General features: G+C 36.2%; 3 protein-coding genes across 3 annotated transcripts; 2 read left to right on the top strand and 1 right to left on the bottom strand.

Moving 5' to 3' along the window:
* Positions 1-376: 376 nt before the first annotated feature.
* Positions 377-11,046, top strand: LOC106151210 (NADH dehydrogenase [ubiquinone] 1 alpha subcomplex subunit 13). The gene is made up of 4 exons (XM_013524331.2): positions 377-567; positions 4,949-5,027; positions 5,323-5,394; positions 10,104-11,046. The coding sequence occupies exons 1-4, from the start codon at positions 477-479 to the stop codon at positions 10,447-10,449; spliced, it is 588 nt and encodes a 195-aa protein (XP_013379785.1). The 5' UTR covers positions 377-476; the 3' UTR covers positions 10,450-11,046.
* Positions 11,047-15,054, bottom strand: LOC106151209 (stabilizer of axonemal microtubules 5). Its single transcript, XM_013524330.2, has 8 exons — positions 14,888-15,054; positions 13,995-14,596; positions 13,726-13,832; positions 13,261-13,486; positions 12,336-12,454; positions 11,925-12,123; positions 11,636-11,724; positions 11,047-11,407 (listed from the first exon to the last, which is right to left on the bottom strand). The coding sequence occupies exons 2-8, from the start codon at positions 14,554-14,556 to the stop codon at positions 11,249-11,251; spliced, it is 1,461 nt and encodes a 486-aa protein (XP_013379784.1). The 5' UTR covers positions 14,557-14,596; positions 14,888-15,054; the 3' UTR covers positions 11,047-11,248.
* Positions 15,055-15,081: 27 nt separating this feature from the next.
* Positions 15,082-20,807, top strand: LOC106151211 (vesicle transport protein USE1). Its single transcript, XM_087000835.1, has 7 exons — positions 15,082-15,281; positions 17,755-17,804; positions 18,279-18,357; positions 18,539-18,692; positions 19,253-19,437; positions 19,815-20,027; positions 20,579-20,807. The coding sequence occupies exons 1-6, from the start codon at positions 15,189-15,191 to the stop codon at positions 19,992-19,994; spliced, it is 741 nt and encodes a 246-aa protein (XP_086856961.1). The 5' UTR covers positions 15,082-15,188; the 3' UTR covers positions 19,995-20,027; positions 20,579-20,807.
* The last annotated feature ends 954 nt before the right edge of the window (positions 20,808-21,761 follow it).

Raw genomic sequence — 21,761 nt, 5'->3', positions numbered from 1 at the left:
CTTACTTTTTTTTTTTTTTTTTTTTTTTTTTACAGCTCAAATGTTGTACTGTGATTATGAATTTAACAGTTCAAGAACTGTTTTTAGGAAGTCCTTCAGAGTGTCCTAGAACAGATTAAGGTTATTTTTCATTAAAAGAGAAAAACAATATGTTCTAGGTCAGACTGAGAACCGTAAGTGAGCGCTAAATGAGAGGGTTTATTATTATTTTTGAAAGGCATTGCTGAGAGCGCTGCTGCACTGTATCGTTTTGCGTTAACTAATTAAAATTGCAATCTGGGAATAAATCGTAAGGAAATGTCTTTTTCATGAGATGTTTTCCCTAAAAATTCAGCCATAAAACATGGATTGTGACATAATAGGAGCACAAATTCATTGTTACTGAAATACACATTTTATCTTGTAACTTCGTGAAGACATAATTTACGTCTTGCGTTTTACTTTACCATCTTGTTTGACCTCCAACAACCACCAAAATGGCGAACATCAAGTACAGACAAGAAATGCCGCGGCCTGGCGGCTATAGTGAGCCCATGTGGCAAAAAGTTCCAAGGAAAAACTTTTCGGGTAACAAATAAGTTCATTATATTTAAGTTTAGGACAGACAAATGTCCATTTAAGTCCGCTAAGAGGCGTGGTGACACGGAGTATTCGTCTAAAACTACGTCTTGAACTTTCCAAATTCCACTTGACCGCGAGTTAAATTAAGTAATCTTTGGTATCAACACTTTCTGTAGCTCAAGTATTATGTCATCGAAGAAATATAGGTAGATTGTTATTTATAAACTATATTTAAGCTACTGAAACACGAAGATACATTAGAATTTAGATGCAATGGCTTGAACGGTTGCTTTGATCGGTTGGCGAATCTAAGAACCACATAACTTAAGTAATTTATAAAACCGTTAACAGGTGTTATAAAACGACTCTTACTTTTTAGATCGTTATAAAGCATGCCTTTTTAAGTTTTATTCTGAATGTTTATAAGTCCATGGAAATTTTCCTTGAAAAATAAAGAGTAAATCCCGTGGAGAGTACCTTTATCAGTTATGACGTTCTAAATTGTGGTATTCTTACAGTCGGTTTCCGGTGTGGCGTGATAGGGGTCCGCCATATAGATAAACGTCCCAATAAATATTCGTCCCGATAGATACGTCTCTATACATACACGTCTCAATAGATTTACGTCTCGTTAAATTAATGTTCCGATAGATCCACCACCAGATTCCTATAAACCCACGTATCTTTAGATCCAGGTACCGCTAGATCCATCTATCTGACATCGTACTCGGCTAAGGCCGATATCAACTTGTGATACAGGTATGAGGCTTTCGAGTGATAGTCTGGCTGCGAATACATACATACTGATCCACTTAGTGATCTGACTTAATTACAACCTTATATTTATTATTTATTCATTTTTTATGTATTTATATATTTATTAGGTTTTCAAACAAGACATACATGTACAATGTACGTTCGCGTCTACACGTCTATCACACTCCTAAGTTCGGGAACGCGTCGCAAACATGAAACAGAACACATTTTAAGTGTGCAAATGTTACATTTTGAGAACGCTTTTAAAAACAGTGTTCTGCGCCAGAACACTGAGCGTTGTGAAATATAGAACACATTTTTATGTTTTTTTTTTTTTTTTGGTTTTGTTTAGAACACATTTACATGTAAATTCAGAACACTTTTTACGTGTTCAAATGTTACATTTTGAGAACGCTTTTAACAGTGTTCTGACGCTAGAACAGTAAGCGTTGCGAAATATATAGAACACATTTTTTATGTTCTTTTTATGTTCTTTCACTGAGTATTGTGTGAAAACGATCTAGTAGAATATAAATTGCTAAAATGATTAATATGTGTACTGTCGTTTTAAAGAAGTGCATTTTATGTACTGAGTAGTAGGCTTATACCAACCATTTTGAGCAAAAGCATACCTGTAATGGATCTATCGGTTTTTGGATCTCAAAATACGTGGATCTATAGGTATGCGGATTTAAAGGCCGTGGGTTTATGAGGACGTCGTAACTATAGGAACGCAAATATATAGGACAGCAGTAAAAAATCGGATCTATCGGTATTTAAATCTAAAAAGACGTTTTTTCAGTTTTTCCTTTATGTATCTATCGGTAACGGGAGTATAGGGACATGTAATATTTTGGGACTAAATTTTATCCGTACGTACCCGCGTGATAGACCCGTGCCGTGACGAAACCGTTCTGCACATGCGCATTGAGGGTAAATAGAAAGAAGTAACTTCCGATATGACGATGACGTCCTAAGTAGGCGCTATGTTTGCACTGAACTATGATCTTTCAATTCATAATTCAGTGGTTTTCATCATGAGAGAGTATGAGCGCATTCTCAACGAATTAAGCCAGGCTTTACAAAGCCGGTGACCTAAAAATGGCGAACGTACATGAAAGAAAAACCGCCTAATCTTTTAATAGTCTCTCCGCCTCCCCACACGTCGTCCCTGCGGGGTACAGTAATTAAATCTCGTCTCCGTTCGCCATGCGGAAGCTATCTGAAAAATATTAAGTGCGCATGCTCATCAGTTAAACTCGTGGTGAAGAAAGCATGGCGGCTGAAGGCGATCGAAGGAAAAAAGCTCTTCTGTTTTATTATCTTTGAAAACAGAGACGAAAAAGGAATAATTTGGCCCGTAGAGCAGCAATGAATCGACTATCTACGGAGATAATATCACCAGAGATATTCACGGAAATATTAATGTTCGGAGCCGAGATTTAATTACTGTACCCCGCAGGGATGACGTGTGGGGAGGCGTGTGAGAGGCGGAGAGACTATTAAAAGATTAGGCGGGTTTTCTTTCATGTACGCCTGCCATTTTTAGGTCACCGGCTTTGTAAAGCCTGGCTTAATTCGTTGAGAATGCGCTCTATGTATTTGATAATCTTATTACTACAGTATACGGGGGAATGTGGAAGTGAGCTTTTGATCGTGACTGAACTGTTTTGCTCTGTGTGAAAAACGTCGTAGATCGTAGACTCAATTGTTTTCACTCTACAATGTTCTTTCAATTCAGAGTTCAGTCATTTTCATTAAAAAGAAATTGTGTGTTTGATAATACTACATCTCTACGGGGGAAATGTTGAAAATGCATGTGCAGCTACGTACTGTAAGTCAACAGACTGATACCCCCGCGTGAATAATCTGTCAGAACGGTTTATTCACGACGACGGTTTCTTCACGTGACACCGGATTACCTAACCCAGAACGAGGCTCGATTTTAGGACTAGGGTTAAACATTGGCTTGCGCCCATTACTCTTAATGTTAAAATGGCGAACTTTGATCGTTCATATCAAACAGACAAGAGGACAATTTCTTGTGACAACCACTTGGTCATATTCACTTGGGATTTTAGCGTCAGTCAATGGGCCCCAGGAGGATTTTCTAGAGCTGATGGTGATTTTATCAGCGATAATACCAACACTCCTCCGACGGGCTGCAATTTCAGTTAACATCAGATACATGTTATAATAGGCATATTTTATCATCTGTATCGAGTATATCTGTGAACAAATACGCGTGACAACTGTTTGTTGATATTCACTTATGTATTTAGCTCAGGGAAATGGCCATCAAAGAGATTTTCTAGCGTCAGGGGCGACTTTATCAACATCAGACTTGATCAGTATCACAATACAAAGTATGATCTATAAAAATCCGAATTGAATGCATATTTAACCGTCATAAATCACTTTGAATTCTTAACCAAATGCAAAATGAAAGATACAATAAAGCTTGTTGACTTTAAATTTACAATACATTTTATTTCTTTTTATAAGGAGTTATAAAATTCCCTGACGTACGCTGTAAAGTTGCATTCTAAATTAACATTTGTACAGTAAAAATGAATTGGAACTTTATGATATAAAACCTGTAAGGAATAAAAACACTGAATCCATAACGAAGATTTGATTGCTGAGTGTTTTTTTTTATAACTGCTGTAAACTTAAGCATGGGTTAATAGATTAAACTCAGCAAACAGCTCCACCCGATTGTTTCTTCAAGTTCACATGCAGGGATCTTCCTGGGTCAAAATTTGGTTGGGCCATTTTGGCCCACTTGGTCAAAAAAAGTGGGCCATTTTTAAAAAATGTGTGACGTGAATTATTTGGCGAAAATTCATTATATTTCAATATTTTTATGTGATTAAAAACACTGAAAAAAGGCTTGATGCTATTACTCTTGAGTTCTAAATAATTGTAGTGTGTGGAAAAATCTCCCAAATTAACAATTGTATTGTCCCAAAAATTAATCATTGTACTGTGCTGAGTAATAGCACTGCATGGAAAAGGTTGACAATTCCCATTTTATTGTGAAAAAAGCCATTGCTCTAAAAAGAATTTTTATTTTTCAAAATATTTGCATTCTTTTTTAACCTGAAAACAATTAAGCAATGATCTTAGCTGAGAGAAACCCGTCTTACATATATCTATATTTACATAAAATCTAGCAAGCAACTACATAACATTACTAAAATTAGTTGGCATATCGATTATTGTACTTATACATTAAGTCTTTGTGATTATTATTAATATTACACTGCTGCAGGGCTTAACGCTTATTTTTCAGGACACCTGTCCACTCAGGCTTACTGCTGAGTTTCAACTGTCCCCCAGCTAATTTCCACTTGCACAGTTCCTCCACCCCCACCTAAAAAAAGTGCAATTTTTTTCAATATCTAAACTGGTTCCTTTAGGTGGATATAATGATGGGCTGTAAGAATGTTACATGGTATGACTGGCAAGTTTGGGACATTTTCAAATGCAAAAATTATATCTTTATTCTTTAATTATGAATTATGATAGCATACCTTTGCATTAAAGAGAATACAAATGTCACCAATAATAGTATTAGTATAATTTTCAGCAGTAAGTGAATATATGAAATGTGTTTCTTTTTTAACAGGGTATCGTTGGTTTGCATTTGGTACAGCTGTTATGGGAGGTGCTATATATTTTCACTTACGTAATTTTGCAGCTGAGAAGTAAGTCTTGAGATTTTTAGAAGCTCTTTATTTTCTTAAATTTTGTTCTAGTAATATTTTATATATGTACTTTGTGGGTAGGTTGTCAAATCAATCTGGTACATTATAGTGAAATGAGAGAAAGTAGTTATTACACTATGTTCAGACAATAAATCTTAACTCTGAGACCCAAACTGTTCAATATAGAGCTGTCATATAGTGTAATTCTGGAGGGATATGATCATGCATCAAGACAGGTTGTGTACTATATGCACTGTAATATGAACCATTGAAATGCTCAGTCAATTGTTTTCAGTATGGGGCAAGTACACGCTATGGATATGATAGCCGCCTTGGAGCCTTTCTTAACAGCAGAGAAAGATAGAATGTAAGTGACCAGGTTTCACTTAGATTAGTTCAGTATAAATGTTAGGTTATGTTCCTTAAAGAGATGTAGTCATTTGGATGGACCACATCATTGTATGTAATAATAATAATATATTTATTTAAGTATAAATTCTAAATCTGTTCTGTAGACTTAGCAGTAAGGACAATTATGTTCATTACAGTAAGAGAGCATTCACATCGAGAAGCGCTGAGGTCTAGCAAGGCCGAGACCTAAATATGGCGGACCTACATTAAAGGAACACCACGTAATCCTTTAATGGTCTCTCAATGAATGTCATTGAGAGACCATGAAAGGATTAGGCGATCAATGAATGTCATTGAGAGACCATTGAAGGATTAGGCAGTCTTCCTTTCATGTAGGTCCGCCATATTTAGGTCTCGGCCTTGCTAGACCACGGCTCTTCTCGATGTGAATGCTCTCTAAGACGCCTGGTCATTACAATCTGTGTTGATAATCTCGCCTCCCTGGAGAGGATGCAACCCCACTGCCATATGAGGTACTAAGTACTAGCAAGTTTACAATATTGTTCTCTGTCTGACCAGGGACCCTGCTTCAACCCTTATCTGCTGAGTGCCCAGCAGGTACCATTTATAAAGACTATGCTATGTCCCCGGACGGGGTAACCCCCATGCCCTCCCTTTTCGGAGGCAGACACTAATCACAAGGTCATACAACATTGGTCAAAAAGGTTGTCCCACCCCCCGTTTCATGTGCTTTTATTTATAAATGATCACATCACAGGTGCTAATTGCTATGAATGGTGATTTTCATTATACCATAACTAACATGATTATTGGTACAGAAAATACTAAGTAGCGGTTAAGATATCTATATTTAATACCACTTATTCACATTGATTACATGTACCCTCTCACGTCCGATGTTCCAGTGTCATTTCTATAGAGGTAAAGAAATGCCCATTAAATTGAAAAGACACCACCAAAAGTCACCAAATTTACAGACATTTAGCATTAGGGTGTGCCCGTTAAAGGTCATGTGTCTATTAGTGTGTGGGGCTACCGCGGACTGTAATTATCTCCTGTAGACGGCGCCACCGCCTTCAACAGGGGTAACAATTCTGTTTTGTAGGATTTTGCCCCGTGTTTCCTAAAAAGCTTAGCGGAATTGGTCAGGACTAGTTGGGGTTTGGTTCTCCTCTGGATCGCACACTTTAATTCACGCCACGGGTTCTCAGTAGGTTTATTATCAGGATTCAAATATGGTTTCTCCGGTCTCAGAACAAATCACTCACCACATGAGAACTGTTTGCAAGTGTGCTGTCATGATGGTTTTAGTGCATTGTTCTTTCCGGAAAAGAACGTTATTGGGGCAATTCACTGAAACGTTCTCAACAAATATCTAACTCCATTTGCAAAAGGTGACTTCAGGGATACTGCAGGCGTCATTGTGGAATTCCACATGCTCACTACTCTCGTCTGCTGAGTGATTTGTTGCAGAAACCCAATGTTCAGAGGATAGAGCAACCACCTTTGAGCCATGTTATTAACCTTACTAAACATCTGTGGCATGAATTGAAGTGTGGAATGGAAAGGAGGACCGAATTCCTAGTAATCTGGACCAACTCCCCCAAGCTCTTTAGGAAGAATGGAACAATATCCCATAAAACAGAATTGTTACCCCTGTTGAAGGCAGGCCGCGCCACCTACAGGAAGTAATTACAGTACGTGGTAAACACAAACCCTATTAGACAAGGAGCCATTAACGAGCACAGCCTAATGCTAAATGTGTGTAAATTTGGTGACATTTGGTGGTGTCATTTCAATTTAATGGACATTTCTTTACTTCTGTGAAAATCACAGTGAAACGTCGGATGTGAGGGGGTACATGTAATAAATGTGAATAAATAGTATTAAATATTGATATCTTCACCGATAGTTTGTATTTTCTGTATCACTGATCATGTTACTTATGGTATCTGTAATGAAAATCACTATTTATAACAATCTTCACCTGTGATGTGATCATTTATAAATAAAAGCACAGGATACTGAAGGTGGGACAACCTTTTTGACCAATGTTGTATGGTCAGTTCATGTCATCTGTATCTGCTAGATATGGTTTGATGTTCTTTAATACTACATCTCAAGTCGTCTCATGTCAAATCTTTGCCATTTAACTTCACCAAATGCCACTATATAGTTTCAAATATGAGTTAAAGAAATACCAAACGGTATTGTTTCATGTTTCCCTAATTATGATATTTCAACAGATATTGTCTGCTCTCTTTCTGTGTTATAAATATTCCCCTCGGTCGTTTTCCCCAAACCAAATTTAAATTATGGGAATTAATGCTATTGTGCAGGCAGCATTACTACATCGTTTGGCAGACTTTAACGCCATGTTACCGTTACCGCTTCTCCTCCTAGACTACAAGGGCCTGCGTACCCATCTCTTGGATTTAGGTCACCTATAATCTCAACTCGCTCCACGTAAAATTTGGGCTTCATCGGTTTAGGGGTCTAGGTGTGGCGCTCATTGCAATGCACCCTTGTCCAAAATTGGCAAAATTAAATGCTAATTATCTACCATACCAAATGAATTATGGGAAAAATTTCTACAGACGGCTATCTGAAAGCCTCCTGTGTAGATTTCAAATATGCCCTTGGATTTGACCTTTGACCTTTTTTTCAAGGTCAAATGGGCCAAAAATTTCAAAAAAACTAAATTTTTTTACGAAAAAAATTTATTTGCGCTAATATTCAGAAACTACTCAGACCTAGCCTATAATATTATTGGCAGGTGTTACCCTTCAGGTCATCTTTCATCTCCGTGAGTTGGGGTCAATCAGTGCATTTTCACTGGAGTAGCGGCATAAGTTACCGAAACTGAAAACTGTCTCTAACTCGGGAACCGTTGGTGCTAGAGACCTGTTCTTTTTTGCATTTTGTAGAGCATGTCAAGCCCAACACTGAAAGTGGTCTCTTTTTTTTATTTCCATACGGTTTACGAGTTATGCTGTATCAAAAAGTACATTGTGGTGGTGAAAGCAAAATGTGCAATACAGTAACGTATTATAAATTTTGAACTTCTGGAAAATAAAACATAAGGGTTGGCGAGGCAGACAACTTCTGGTCAAAAATGACATTATTTCATGAAATTTGAACATCTGGAACTTCTGAGCACCTCCCATTTCAAGAATTTCAACCAAAATGACCTTTTCTTTATTTCAATTAATTTCTTCTGTAGGAAATTTATGGCACATTATTGTAACTCCAAAATTGTAACATTTAGTCTCTTATATCTCCAAAACTGGCAGAGATAGGCCCATAGTTACTATTGAAGTTGAATAGGAAGTCATATGCTGGGAATTTAACTGCGACCTTGAAATTGACCTTTGACCTACTTTTAACTATGAACTGACCTTTGCAACATTTAAGTCCCTTATATCTCCAAAACTGGTAAAGATACACCCATAGTTACTATTGAACATGAATAGAAAGTCATATACTGGCAATCTAACTGTGACCTTAAAATTGACCTTTGACCTACTTTTCGCCATAAACTGAACTTTGCAACTTTTTTAATGCATATAATTTCAATACTGGTAGAGATATGCCCATAGTTACTATTTCACATGAATAGGAAGTCATATGCTGGCTATCTAACCTTGACCTTGAAATTGACCTTTGACCTACTTTTTATGATGAACTGATTTTTATATGTTTTCTGCCTTTAAATCTCCAAAATTGGCAAAGAAATGCCCATGGTTATTATTGAACTTGAATAGAAAGTCATATACTGTGACATTGAAATTGACCTTTGACCTACTTTTTCACCATGAACTGAGCTTTGCATATTTTCTTGCCCCTCATATCTTCAAAACTAGTAGAGATATGCCCAGTGTTGCCTCTAGGTTTTTTCTATTGTCAGCATATATGCAACATTTCAAGGAAAACCAATAGGCCTATTGTCTAGAGAATCACAGGATTGAATAATGTTAGGAAAATACAGGTCAATTCGAAAATCTGCTTGATTGTACCATTTTTAGTTAAAATTTTTTGCATATTTTGAGAGCTCTTTTTGATTGTATTTTATAGAGCTTATCAAGCGCAAGACTGGTGTTGGTGTCCCTTTTTTTGGGGGGTTTTCCATATGAATGCGCTTACTCCAGCTGGTGGTACAATATCCGGAGGCGGTATCGCCTCTCTGATCCTCTAGTTTGAGTTGTGTGAGATACTGGAAGTAGTGATTTACTAGTATATCCATTACTGGAAATCTGCTCACTTCATTTCAAACTTTGATATTTTTATTTATGTGTGATACTTACCTTACCCTTAAAGATACGTATGAACTCAATTTTTTGCTACAAATTCAACCAAATGCCACCACATAGTTTTAAATAGCATAACTTAGAGAAATACCAAAAGACATCGTTTTATATTACTTGAAAAATTTGAACAGATTTTTCTGCTTGTTTTCTATGATGTATATATATAAATGGGGAAGATAAGTAGGTCAGATCAGTAGGTAAAGTTCATGACCAAAACTTTAAAGGTGCAGTTTAAAACTCTTTTTATGGCTGATCTAGGGTTTAATTTGGTTTTCCCCTTGGCATATCGACTTTATTTGAGCCGTATAAGAAACTAATAGAAGTGGTTTATATGTGTTACTGGGAATCCGTGTCTCACTGTTGCTTGATTCATATGTACCTTTAAATTGGCTTGCAGGATTTTGAAGCAACTGGTGAAAAACAGAGAGGAAGAGGCTGAATTAATGAAAGACGTGCCAGGTTGGACAGTGGGTACCTACTATGGCAAGCCAGTTTACAGGAACCCTAACAAGCGATGGGTAATACCAAGTGGGATTGAATTTTATGCTCACCGGGACTTGTTTGGAAGCAATGAAAGTATCAGAAAAAGGATCCCAATATATGACGAGGCTGGAAATGTGGAAAAGTGGCTCAGGAAGCCTCATCGCAAGCATACAGTCTTGATGGACGAGTCTCCTGAATATGGGGATAGTCCAGTTAAAGACATGGTTGATATACAAGTGTATCCAAAAGCTCCATATTAACATTTTTTTTTAAAGTTGAGTTATGATGTAATTTATATGATAAATTTCATTGCTGAAAGTCTCTTGGAGTTACCTTGCCATGGGAATGGAAAAAGATGACATTATTGCACTGTTGACTTTTTGTTTTGCACGAGTGTCATGCAAAATTGAAATAATCTAGGCCATTGGTAAATGTTACATGATACTGTTGTAATCATTAAAGGGATAATAACTCTTCGTATGAGATCTATATTTCACAATAAAAACCTTGTGAATAACTCGTAGAAATATAATATATTCTGTTTTACCACAAAAACAGCAGTTATAGCTATTATTCTGATATCTGAGCTTGTCTTTAGACCACGTGACCTCCATTGATGGCTATACTCTGTTAAAATCTCCTAAGAGATTTTAACAAAAAACCAAACTTTTTAGAAAAAAACCAGAGACCAACTTTGAATGTAAAAATGGATTCATTAACCATTGGAAAGTATGGGAAAATTGTTGTTTACTCCAGGAAAATTCATTTTTTGGCCGAAACGAAGAGTTATTATTGCTTTAATTACTCTGGATGATGTATTTTTTTCAGTAACAATAAAATAACTTTAGAAAAAAACATTCATTTGACTTTTATTCATAACATATATACTAGTATATACACAATATGATTTTTCAAAGTTTCATAATAATCTAGTCCTGATAATCCTATACAACTTTTGTCTTTTTTCAAGAACAGTTTTCCCTTATCATATTTCAGCATAATCCTGGGTATTGGTTCTTCACATAGATGGGAGAAAGAGACCCATCTCTGAAGTTGAATTTATACATTTAATGTCCCTAAAGGCACAGAACTCCGCTGTAACTTTCCAGAGTCGACCAAAACTTGCTTCTCCATTTTCTTTGGAATAAACTGAATGTTGTGTGTTGTAATAAAGTCTCTCTCTCCTTTTAATGGTGGCTTGATGTGGGTTTCTCGTAACTAAAGAAAAAAAAGGGGCCACAAATTAAAATTGGAATCGATACAGAATCGAGACTTAAAACCTATTATTTTTTCATAAGATAATTTGAGCAAATAAAAACGCTTTGGTGATAAATTATGTATATTTTGGAAAACTGACATCTATCACCTTGATGAGTTGAAGTAAAAATGCTCATTTTGTACAAGTACTAATTATTTCATAAGGGAAAAAATTATTGAAAAACTTACATTATCGACAGCCTTGGGATCTGGAATCATTCTTTTCTGTTTTGGATCTTGATAATCACTATAGTAGGTAGGGTTGGTCAGTTCATTACCTGTAAAGAGATTTAAGGGTTTTCTTACAGAGTGATTGGGAATGAGCCATTTCCGCTTTAAAGTAAAACATGGATGACACATCCTTGATTATAAAAAAAAAGCCAGTTTCAATGATTATGAGTCAATTGCCCCAGTCATGTGCCCCTGTCATAATATTTTTGTAGAATTTTCAGATTTGGAATATATTTTTTCAACTTACCATAATAATTTACAGGTATTGCACTTTGAGTATGGAAGTTGGACCTGTTGTATGAGTATGGGACGTTCTTAGGTGAGAATTCATCACCCATGGTTGTGTCATAAAACCCACTGTTCATCCTGGGTTCTCCAAACCACACATTGCTCTCAGTCCTTTTGTTAGCACCTGAGACAACTGGGTTAGAAAACCCATATGGGTACTGGAGCAAAAAAAAAATGTTTATTTATTTCATGTATGCACCAAATTGTAAATATGACTTGTTTGAAGAGCATAAAAAATTAATTTTCAGTATTATAGTACATTGGCATGTCTAGTGTACCACATACAACTTATAGGGAATTGTTTTACAAAAAGAACAAAAGCAAAATTAATCTCTATATTTCAGATTATCTGAGTTATGAAAAATAGTACCTGTCCATGGTAGTATCTGCTAGTTGTCATATTAATCCTGTCTGCTATACGCCCAGGATTAGTGTCGCCCTCAGGAAGGTCACTTTGATTACGATGGCGGTCTGGCTTGAAACGGTCCACTAAAAATAAATAATTTTTACAAACCCCATCATCAAAGAGAATGGGTAACAGAAGAATGCAACACAGTTACACAGAAAATATCTGCATAACAAGTATGTTACTGGATAAAAGTAACAGTGTGGATTAAGATAAGTGTTTTTTTTTAAGGGATAATAACTCTTCGTATGAGATCTATATTTCACAATAAAAACATAATGAATAACTCATACAAAAATAATATTCTGTTTTACCACAAAAACGGCAGTTATAGCTATTATTCTGATATCTGAGCTTGTCTTTAGACCACGTGACCTCCATTGATGGCTACACTCTGTTACAATCTCTTAAGAGATTTTAACAAAAAACCAAACTTTTTAGAAAAAAAAAAAACGGGGACTAACTTTGAATGTAAAAATGGATTCATTAACCATTGGCAAGTATGGGAAAATTGTTGTTTACTCCAGGAAAATACATTTTTTGGCCAAAACAGAGTTATTATCCCTTTAACTTTTCATGCCTAGTGCCTTGGAAAAATACTGTTGTGCAGTCCAAAACAAAACTTGAGAAATGGGGCATATGACAGAAAAAGATAACTGGGAAACAAACTAAGAAAGATGTTACTTTAAATGCACCCAATCATAAATGACTGTCACTCCTTTGTATAAGTGGTGGGTCACTTTTCATTGTTTCACCTGTGCACACCTAATTACTTTCTTTGCACTATATATTGCACACATCTGGAGCATTATGCCTATTTATTAAATCAAATTTTCATTACTGGTATATATTCTACATTTCCTAACCCCTAATCAAAAATGCTGCTTACTACTCATTGGTTTCACTTTGTAAGAGTCCTCCTGAGTACTCTGATACGTATCCCAAGTTTTGTGCCCATCATCCAGTCGAAAGTGTGTGTGCTGAAGCATCTCTTGTACAGCCTGTTTACTGTATGGCTGCCTTTCACCATTCTGTGTTGGATAGGATTGCTGCATTGTGGACTGGTAGGTGGCTTCCTTTTCTTGGTCACCTTGTGGTATATTAGTACCCACAGGCTAAAAGAAATCAAACTTGTCATCATTATTTCACAAACAAGTTCAAAAGATATCCTTTATTCTGACAGAGTTTAGTGCATATTTTAATAGTCACTCCACCATACTTGTCTGGATTGATGTGCACTTCATTTACTTTTCATTTCAATTTTTTACTCTAACATACTTATTAAAGATACATGACTTTTTTTGTAAAAGAATTTTAAGCACATCCAAATCTTATGTGTATATAAGGTACTCACTGCTGGATATGCAGGAAGTTTCGGTAAAAAAGTTCCAGTGAAAACATCTCCATGTGTTGGTCTGTAGTGATGCAGTCTGTTATCTCCAAGAATTGTAGCTGGACCCCCTTTCAACAAAATCAAAAATATGTTACAAAAAGAAAAGGAAGCATGTCAATAACATAAGAGTTGGTTAATTACAGAACAATTTTTCTTTTGTGGCATTTTATGGAACTTTGCTTATTAACAAAAGACATGCTCTTTCAATATGACAAATCTCTATTTCTTACCTATATGTTGAGAAGGAGCCTTTTCTATTTGAAATTTCCTGGTGTCATGACCCCTGTATCTATCTCTGTAATCTGACATTGGTTGGGGTGCTTTTTCTATATCCCCCTGAGGTACATTGCTCTTCATAGGGTTTTGTGCTGGTTTGGCCATAGAAAAAGAAGAACCTTGCCTTGGTGGATAATACAAATTATTAGTTGTGTGGAATGCTTCGAATTTTGATAAATCCCTGTCCATCTTGAAATTGGTCCTTTGCAATGTTTCCTGTGCATTTTCCAACTTTGGTTTGGTCATAGATGTGTATTGGTATGATTTAACAGTCTCGGAAGCTTTTTCATTGAAGAATCTGGCATCTTGATGCATCAGCCCAGCAGGAGCTGGGGGAATAGCAGCGCCTGGTTTTGATGTTGTATTATGGGGAATATAATCTTTCCTGAAAGTTGTCTGCATGGAAGGAAGAATTGCTGCTGGATCTTGTGAAATAGAGAAATGTGATGAAGCTAAAAACTCTGCTCCAGATTTCTGAGTGGTCACCATATTTTTAACTGAGGCCACTCCTGCCATGGTTGGTGGATTTCTTGTACTTTTTCCAATGCACAATATACTGAAACGTATCATCACATGACAATTATAAATAAATTATATGCAATTTACTGTAATTACCTAAACTACACAATTATGATTGATAAAATGTTTCTAACAAATCGTCTTGGTTTAAGATCTGATTAATGTTTGTTATGTTCTCCTTTTTCTCAAAACATTAGTCTTGAGTTTACATTTTTAAAAACGTGTTAAAATTACAAATGTACATGCTACAGTACTCCTTAAACCACAAAGTTGAAACAAAATAATAATTACTGCTCTGATAAGCATTTGTTATGCCAAATTTACTCACCAAAGATACCTAATCAAGGAGGATTAGTAACACGTTCACTTTATCTGCGTACTGCTACCTGCTAATGCTACCGACAGTTCAATACTCTCGGATTAGTCAACACACTAGCGTATTTGTGTATAATAAAGTAGCGTGTCCAATAGCAACCCGTTTCAAACCTCCTGTAAAAGAGAGTTCTTTTCCTTCTTTTTAAAAAGAAGTACTTAAAGGTACTTCCGGTGTGATGGACTAATTATGCCTTGCTGGCAGGGAATACAATGTTGAAAACTGGCAAAAATATCAATTAAATTTAACGTTCGAAATGGCATCAAAAGTGGAAACTAACTTCATGCGTCTTCTAAGCCGCTGTGAGACCATGGCAGCAGAGAAGACGAGAGACTGGAGGCTTGAAAAGGTAATACTGACATGTAAGTGTCACATTAATTTAAATGTGTCCAGTAGTGCTGGCAGTACAACATAATAGCTCATAACAGCAACTAGGGGTGCTTTCCCAGAGATTTAGATCGATCTAAAGATTAAGTTTTAGATCGACCTAACTCCCTGGGGGTTCACGCTAAATTGCAGCATGGACATAATAAGAGAAGGACGAGTAACGCGGCATCTTCCTTTGAAGCTATGTGCGTTCGGGTAAACATTCGCCCATTGTCTTAGATAAGCTGTTTTGATAGCTCCACGGGAGCCTGAACAACTTATTATCAAGGTAGCGCACGCTGTGCCTCATTGAAATCCTTTTGTTCTATTGCATGGATAACGCAATTTCTCGCGGTCCCTCGTGGTTGCTATGACACAGCATTGCCTCCATCTTGTAATTGCTAGCACATAGACTTGCGTCAACAAGTGGAAATTTGTTTCGGGTTTTCAGTTTCTTTTTCCTGTTACCTAATTAAAATGGGCTCTGGCCTTTGTCTATACTTGTTATCGTTTCCAAGATTGTATTGATATATGTCGAACTGATATATAACTGGTTTAAAAGCATGTTGACTAATAAAGCCAGGTAGGTGCTATCCAAACGTATCTGATAACAAGATAATGCAATGTAGCAAGCCAATTACAGAGGTGAGTTGTGATCAAGATCCACTTTTATGACCATTACCCAAGTAGGCCTAAATATATTCACGAAGTTTGCATGTGTACATGTCCACATTTATACTTGAATTAAAAGACCAATGAGGGTGTTTGTCAATCGTCTCTATGCTGTATAGGGACTCCAATTTAAAGATGAAAAACTATTAATTTTCACTCTCAAAGTGGAGCAGACTGTAGAATATATATATACTTCAGAGCAGTGTTAATGTCAACTTTGATAAAAGAATATTAAAAGGCCCACAAGTGCGTTTTTGTGCGTAACGAATGCGTGTGTGGTGCCATATTGCAACGAGAGCCCATATTGAAAGTTAAGAAATAATAATTATCATTCTCAGAATGGAGCAGATCATAGCCGGTAATGTGTAAATATATGTATACTTCAGCGCAGTTTTAATGTCAACTTTGATAAAAGAATATTAAAAGGCCCACAAGTGCGTTTTTGTGCGTTACAAATGCGTGTGTGGTGCCATATTGCAACGAGAGCCCATATTGAAAGTTAAAAAAATAATAATTATCATTCTCAGACTGGAGCAGACCGTAGCCGGTAATGTGTAAATATATATATATACTTCAGAGCAGTATTAATGTCAACTTTGATTTAAAAAATATTAAAAGACCCACAGGTGCGTTTTTGTGGGTCACGAATGCGTGTGTGGTGCCCTATTGCAACGAGAGCCCATATTGAATGTTAAAAATATTAATTATCATTACATAATTCGGGCTCACTTAAGCAAGTAACATAAACCTATTCATATAGCACACATCAGTGTAAATGCCACCTTTATCTAACTCGTACGTAAAAAATACCAGACCTAAAACGATGTCAGCGAGTTGAATAAATCGGAGAGGAATTGCGTCATTTTAATTCAAGACACGATTGAAGGTTTCATTATTGCCGCGTCTCAGGCTAATTTCTCACACAGAGAGAAAAGTTTGACACTAAAAATATTTTCCAATCGGATCATAGTTGAAAACAAGTATACTACACTATAATTGTACAATTTTGAATGCTCATTTTACGATAACAAACAAGATTGCCTTTACCACATAGGGCATTTTGAATTCCTCCATGAATAAACATATCAAATTCTCACATAGTTTCCAAATTGACAGAACAAATTGTACTTATACTTCATCTCTATAATTTTATTGTCTCATCCACCCGAAAGATTGACTCACGTTATCGCGAACTACCTGCCCAAATGACACAAAAAGTCATCGACAACTGCGATATGCTCGCTACCTGTACGGGAGGTCGCGTGATCCGAACGCACATGGTTTCGCGAAGAGCTCACATTAAGACGATTATCCTTTGATCTTGCTCCGCGTTACTCGTCCTTCTCTTATTATGTCCATGATTGCAGTCAGCCGTGCGGTCACCGTAGTTAATTACCCCCCTTACAGCTTTTAGTAGGCGGGACAGACGCTTAAGCCGGCCAAGCTGACAGTAATCTAGTGAGACTCCCCACAGGGATAGATCGATCTAAAAATCTATGGAAATGGGGTGTAGGTGACGAGATGTCGACTTCTTGTGTTTACTGAAGAGCTTCCACATGCATTTTGCATGCACTCTATAGCTCTGATTTTTAGAAAAAATTGAAATAAGACCTTTAAGTGGACATTATAGGTAACAGCTATTTTTGTGTACTCAGTATATTGCTCCCACTTAATCTGCTTTGACTTTTACACTTAAAATGAATGTGTGATGAGTAGATGTTAATGCTTGAAATAAAAAATTAACCACCCTCCCAAAGTCATCAAAATAAAATTTGACTTTTCAGTATATTGATGCACTGCAGAACCAGTTGGGAGAACTGAGGAGATCCCCCAGGTATGGCATGTTGCATCTAAATACTGGGGTAGTGCTAACACTCGCCAATTAAGCCAAGTGCTAAAACTGACTTAAACTGGCTAAACAAAATAGGGATGATTTGATTTGTTTTAGTCAAATTTAAAGCATATGGAGGAAAAAGTGATGAAAAAGAAGTGATTTGGCTAAGCGAAAAAAAAATTGCTAGCACTACCCCAGAAATAGATATTATTATTCCAGTGTGAGCTGAAAAAAGTTTAGAATTTTTTCCAATTAGAGTACACCATAATTATTCCTACAAAGAGCAGGACTGCAAGTGCTTCATTATTATTTTGCAATGAATACAGTAAGGTGAGTCTTTCATTAATTCATTCATCACTTTGCTTTTGTCACATTTAGATTTCTCCTCCATATTATTGTGATGTAAAATTGTCTTTTCAGTGGCTTACAACCAAAAGAACTGTTAAATTATTCTTGTTTTATAATCTTATTCAGTAAACCTAACCAAGAGGTGCTTGCAAATTACAACAGAAAGGTTGAGTTTCTTCGTGGCTTACTTGAAGCAGAAACAATGGTGAGATTATTTACACAGTAGCTTACGTACTTATGCTGACTTTAGGAATAAAGCTTCTATGAAACATAATTTTGTTTAATGAATGATAAAAAGATCATGTTAAGGTTTTTGAAATACCACATTTTACTTTATGCTAGTACCTTTCAATAAAATATGCGATTTATTGTCCCTTTATTTTTAGTTAACTTCCACGGATAAAGCTGCTGCTACACAGAAATTAAATCCAGGCAGAAACAGTTCTCATAATTGTAGCACCCCACAAACAAAAGAGCTGCATCTTCAAGCTAAGGCCCGCTATGAAAGTGAAATGAGAGATGAGCTTCTGGGGAAATCAAGTAAAAGTGGTTTCTTTTATTAACTTTACTTATATTTACCAATCTTGCACTCTCTCTTTTATAAGGAAGTGTTTGAATTAAGCAACAAATCAGATTTGAAATTACTGTTCAACACGCATATTTGTACATGAGCAAATGCCTTTATGCAAATGCTGATATATTCTTTGGCACTGTCTACAGGAGGTTTTTTTCAGCTATATTTTAATCATCATACATTAATTTATTACATATTTATGTACATTGAAGACAACTTGACCAATCTAGCTGATTCAGACTTCTGGAGATTGCCTGAATTCAGCAAAGTTCACTATAGTCAGTAAATATTATTCTTCTGTTCTCCAAGGTTATCAAAGGGTGATATGTTGATGGGAAACAGAGGGTTTACATTTGCTTTTCGATCTTATCTAAATAAGACTAAAGGTAGAAAAAGGTTGATCTAATATAGGTAGTCCTATGTACAATTTTAGCATGTTCTAGAATGTCTATGATATTATATAATTCATAAATGCATGATATCATTGTATTTATTATTAAATTCTATTCCATTCTTGACAAATTAGGTCAGCAGGATAAGGATGGTGTGCGTCAGAGAAAAGCAGTTGAAGAGGAGGAGGATGATATTGATGCAGTAATGCAACAACATCACAAAATGCAACAAAAGATTGCAGATGAGATGGTGCTATTGACAAGAAGTCTGAAAGAAAATGCTTCCATGGCAGGAAAAATAATAAGGGAAGATACTAAAGTAAGTGGAATTTAAATTTCTTTGATTCTAGCTTTCTTAAACAGTATTTATTGTTTGAATAAATATCATGCAGCATGGGAAAGAATGACCCTGTCAGTGTGAAAGATAGATTAAGACTAAAGAAACTTCAGTACGTATGATAGATCCGTTTAATAATGCGTGTGGAGGCAGGGAAACTATCAGGGAATTGAGCGGCTTGCTTTTAAGCCGAGTCGGCCATATTTAGTCAGCGGATCTGTTAGTCTGCAGATCAGCTGTTCTGAATGCGCTCTATTTTGTTGCAAGTTTACAGGCACTACAAATATGTTTTGCCTTGTTTAAAATGATCTTCCTATTAGTTTATATTTTAAATTTTCTAAAATCCATCCATTCTTCAGAAAATTGGAGAGTCACACAAGCTTGCAGACACAAACTTTTCCAAGTTAAAAGTTGAAAGTGAGCGCTTGGAGGCTCACACAAAGACGTCTTGTAACTGGTGGATATGGATCATGATTGTACTGGTCATCTTGACCTTCCTATGGATGGTCCTGTTTATGAGGATGTTTCCCAAGAGATGACCTCTTAGTCCACAGCTGTAGGCTAGTATTAGTGTAAGCAGCTGCAATTCAATTAATTATAGTATTTTTACAGTTGGTAGAGTTAACTTTTGTGGTCATAATCAATGAAATCAGAAAGTTCTGTAAAAATCTTATCGAGTCTTTACCACTTTTTTATCATGTTTGAGAATAAAGAGTTGAACTCCAAAGCTGAAAGTCCATTGAGTAGGTCCTTTTTATCTGTTTTACATGCAATTCATCCAAAACGATATTTGCACAAAGTAACTATAAATGTTGGCTTTCTTCTTCCCAAATGTGCCCATAAAATAAAGCCCAGGTGCTGAGCTATTGAATGCCCCCCCAATTAAGTGTGTATCAAAGTGTTCATATTTTATGGGCACATGTTGGACTGGGAAATTCAAAATGTGTAGTTACTCTGTGCAAAATAGAATTTAAGTGTACTTCTTGTCTTTACACATGAAAAAAAAAACAAATGACAGGACTAAGCACCTACTTAACATACTTCCAGTTTGGGAGTTCAATCCTCCTTACAAATGCTCACTGAAGGAATTTCAGGAAATTTATGGCAAAATCATTCTTTCCAGGCTCTAAGTAGAAAAAAAGTGTCAAAAAGAAAGAACCAGATTCAAGACCTAGGGTCCCCTCAGCAGTAGATCTGTAGGTTCCTCAAACATAAACAGATCCCACCTTTGATAAAACCTTTATCACCCCAGAAAGACCTGCAGTTTAACAGTTACTAAGACAAATTGTTTACATCTTACATTCACATTAATATGTATTATTTATGAAATAAAATGTATCCCGTAGTTCAGATTTAAGTTTTGGATTTTATTTTGATTGAATGCTGAAACAATAATGGCTCAGAGAGGTGTGGGCTGCTTCAAAGTTAAGGACCAACAGCCGCTGCAACCAGTCCATTTTGAACTGCTAAGCACAGTAGGTATTTTATTTAATCCATGAGGCATGGCATGACACAACACACTTTTAATAATAATTTCAGACAATGATTTTATTCTGGAATCCTTATCATAAAGATATCTTGATACCATGGATTACAGTTACTCAAGCTAAAAGCCTGGGAACTTCATCTTACATCCTTTGATATCTTGTATGTTATAGCAAGAGGCACAGTCAGAACATGTCATAAATGGCCCTGCCCTGAATTTAGACTTGTCAACAACAAAGAGGTTATAGGAAAGTACCCAGAGTGGTAGGCAAGTCTTGCCTTCTGATGCGCACTAAAATGGGGCATTCCTTATTTCAGCACCTGTGCTATATTTTATGAAGAAAGACCCAGTATGAAGTTACTCTGAGCAAAAATTATTTTGAGTATACTCTATATGCAAACAAAATGAAATGTCAAGACTAGCCTACCACTTGTGTTACATCTGATCAACCCCTCCTGGACAAGTGGTAGTGGTGGCAAGCATTTAGATCCTAGATAAAGGTCAGATGTTGCAATCAAAGTAAGGTTAAAATCTGTACATGTTGCATTACTTCTAAATATTTGTCAATGACCGACTTATTTTGTTAGAGAACATAATGAAAGTAACCATATTTTCACTTGATATGCTAGCAAAAACAAGATATCTTAGCAGATTTATTATGTGCACTTTTCTCCAACATGACAGTGGAGAGACTCGCCACGAATTAGTCACATCAGTGAATATCTAGTGAAAAATCAATCTGTGACCCTGGTAGAGGACATCTCGCATTTGGGTAAATAAAAATGAAGGTATACTATCCAAGTTTGAAAATGTCTCATGT

Source organism: Lingula anatina, chromosome 1 (genome assembly GCF_051362555.1).
Source record: "Lingula anatina isolate TDL-2025a chromosome 1, LinAna3.0, whole genome shotgun sequence".
Lineage (NCBI taxonomy): Eukaryota > Metazoa > Brachiopoda > Lingulata > Lingulida > Lingulidae > Lingula > Lingula anatina.
This window is presented reverse-complemented; position numbering and strand designations above follow the sequence as displayed.